Source organism: Panicum hallii, chromosome 2 (genome assembly GCF_002211085.1).
Source record: "Panicum hallii strain FIL2 chromosome 2, PHallii_v3.1, whole genome shotgun sequence".
Taxonomy (NCBI): domain Eukaryota; kingdom Viridiplantae; phylum Streptophyta; class Magnoliopsida; order Poales; family Poaceae; genus Panicum; species Panicum hallii.
Window position 1 is genome coordinate 24,374,796 of NC_038043.1, and position 2,638 is coordinate 24,377,433.

Sequence of the window (2,638 nt, forward strand, 5' to 3'; positions counted from 1 at the left end):
TTTAGGTCGATGTAGGTTAAAGTAACTATGTTCGGAGATGAAGCATTCTTGTACGACAAATTGCAATTAAACATTATGGCAATGTAAAGCTTCTAGTAGAACTAGATGTGTGAAGTTGACATGCCTTTCGTTTTGTTCTCTTGCATGCACTAGGAAACGGCCCAAGTTTTGGAGGAATAACGAGAATACATGATGAGTTTTAAACCAACAATCTTAACTGCACTAAACATTCCTAACTTATATGGCCAGACACACGAATAGCTTCTGATTGAACAAGTACGTCACAGAGAAACAACATGTAATTTATGATGTGAAGAATCAAATGCAATGAAGATTCAATAATGAGTTTTGCATTATTTCTGGAGCAAAGAAAGAACCGAAACTTCACATATCTTTAAGCTGAATCGAATTTCAAAAAGGGAATCTTGAAGAAGTTCAATTCAAACCGGGCATGTCTGGTGAGCGTCGCAATCAAGCAACCATTTGCCAAGATTAATCCCAGAAATGAGACAATTAATCACGAATATTCCTCTGTTTCTAGTGTAGAAGACACAATCATCAAACTATTGCTTATGAAAGAAATAGCCCCATGGCCTTGTGCCTCAAACAGACGTATTCCTCTGTTTCAGTGTAGGAGCAAGTTCACTCTCACAGTTTCTAACAATGCCTCCAGAATTGCAGAAAGTGAAGCCAAGGCACAACCATCACACAAGTTATTACTGATCATCACGCAGTCATTAGCTTAAGATGAAAATTCCATTGAACAGGGATATCAACCAGTTAAACTGTAATAGATTGCTTCAGGTCGACTAACTACAGCTACCGATATACATAATATGTAACCAAAAGTATAAGATTACAATGCATTGCTCATAGAATGAAGTTACAAATAATGTATGAATAAGATCAGAATAGTTAATTTGGTCCTAATACAGCTCTCAGTCTGTCTGACTGCACTTGATCAGGCATCCCCTGGCTCCGGCGACTGGGCATCCTCGTCTCCGAACCACCGGTGCTTGAGCGCTTCTGCCGCAGTGAGCCTCTTGTCCTCGTCGACGCACAGCAAACCACACAAGACCTCGCCCGCAGCCTGCGACAGGTCTGGCGGCAGGCCCTTGAACGCCGCCACCCCGCGGGAGTCGATCTCGTGCCCCAGGTGTAGCACCTCCATGAGGAGGTCGTCGTCTGTCTCGACGTCCACGAAGACGGGCTCGCCGGCGAGGAGCTCGAACATGACGCACCCGAGCGCCCACACGTCGACTGCCGTGCCGTACCACCGGCTGCCCCTGAGCTGCTCCGGCGCGAGGTACCAGAGCGTGCCGACGGAGCACGGGTCCCCCGGGTAGGGCGGGCGCGCCGGCGTGGCCATCCCGAAGTCGCAGATTTTGAGCGCACCGCCGGGGCCGACGAGCACGTTCTCGGGTTTGATGTCGCGGTGCAGCGTGCCCGAGGCGTGCACCGCCGCCGCGCCGCGCAGGAGCTGGCGCATGGCGGCCCGCGCGCGGGGCTCCGGGAAGGCGCCCGCGAGGTTCAGCCGGTCGCGGAGCGTGGGGCCCTCGATGAGCTCCGTGACGAGGAAGAGGTCCCCGGTGGCCGCGTCGGTGGCGACGTCGCGGATCTGCAGCACCGAGGGGGCGCCGCGGCAGGCGGCCAGGCAGCCGGCCTCGCGGAAGGCCGCGCGGAGGGCGTCCTCGCGGCCGCCGCGGGTGGCGCGGACCCACTTGACGGCCACCGTCTCGCCCGTGGCACGGTGGCGCGCCCGCAACACGACGCCGTACGTGCCCTCCCCCAGCACCCCGAGCTTCTGGTAGTCATAGATGGATCCAAAGTTGTACCTGGGGCGCTTCTTGTCGCCGCCGGCCGCCGCGGGGCAGGGGCCGTCGGGCGCCGCTCGCTTCCTGGCCGTCGTCACCGCCACCGCCGCCGCCGCCATGCCTTGCTTTCGCGTGGAGGAGACGAGGCGAGAGGAGAGGAGGGGGAGGGAGGTCAGATCGGAGTCGCAGACGGCGGAGGGAAGCGGAAAGTTTTGGAAAGATTGCGCGCGGCTTCGGGGGAATTTGTAGACGAATCGGACGGTGGGTTGGAGGACGGGTCGGATACGTGGACGGCGCAGAATCGGCTGGCTTAGGCGTCACGCGGATCGGGGCTTGCGTGTGGTGGACGCGGGTGGAGCGGGGGGTGTGACAGATCAGCAGACAGCATAGGAAAGGCAGGCGACCGCGTTTGAGTTTCATTTTTTCTTTTCTTTTGGCGTTCGTTTGAGTTTCATGGACTGCCATTGACTTGAGGGTAGGGTGGGCTTTCTGAACTGAACCACTGCCAGCCTGCCGTCGATTTCACGTACCCCAATTCCCCAAACAGCACCCATAGCACTTATCGGTAACACACGTGGCATCTGAATATTAATCGTCTCACAGAAATGTTTCAGTTATGTGTTTTTTATAAATCATCTACAAATCAAGGGTGTTTGGAAAACATTCCCGCTTCGCCTTCTCCTATTTTATGCAAATCAAGGTATTATACCGTGAAACTACTTAGTAATCTCAGGCTAAAAAAGTAGAAACTAGAACTAGCCCAGACTAAAATAAATTGGAACCTCGCTTTGACTTCACTAACGAAACTGTTGTTGGAATCTTGG

The 2,638-nt window shown here is 53.7% G+C and overlaps 1 protein-coding gene across 1 annotated transcript; it reads right to left on the bottom strand.

Moving 5' to 3' along the window:
- Positions 1-737: 737 nt before the first annotated feature.
- On the bottom strand, positions 738-2,006 carry LOC112882505 (putative cyclin-dependent kinase F-2). The gene has a single exon (XM_025947579.1). It carries the CDS (start codon positions 1,931-1,933, stop codon positions 962-964), a length of 972 nt encoding a protein of 323 aa, XP_025803364.1. The 5' UTR covers positions 1,934-2,006; the 3' UTR covers positions 738-961.
- Positions 2,007-2,638: the final 632 nt, after the last annotated feature.

Bases quoted from the DNA above. Each gene is read 5' to 3' on its own strand.
- LOC112882505 (XM_025947579.1), bottom strand. From the start codon at position 1,933: ATGGCGGCGGCGGCGGTGGCGGTGACGACGGCCAGGAAGCGAGCGGCG.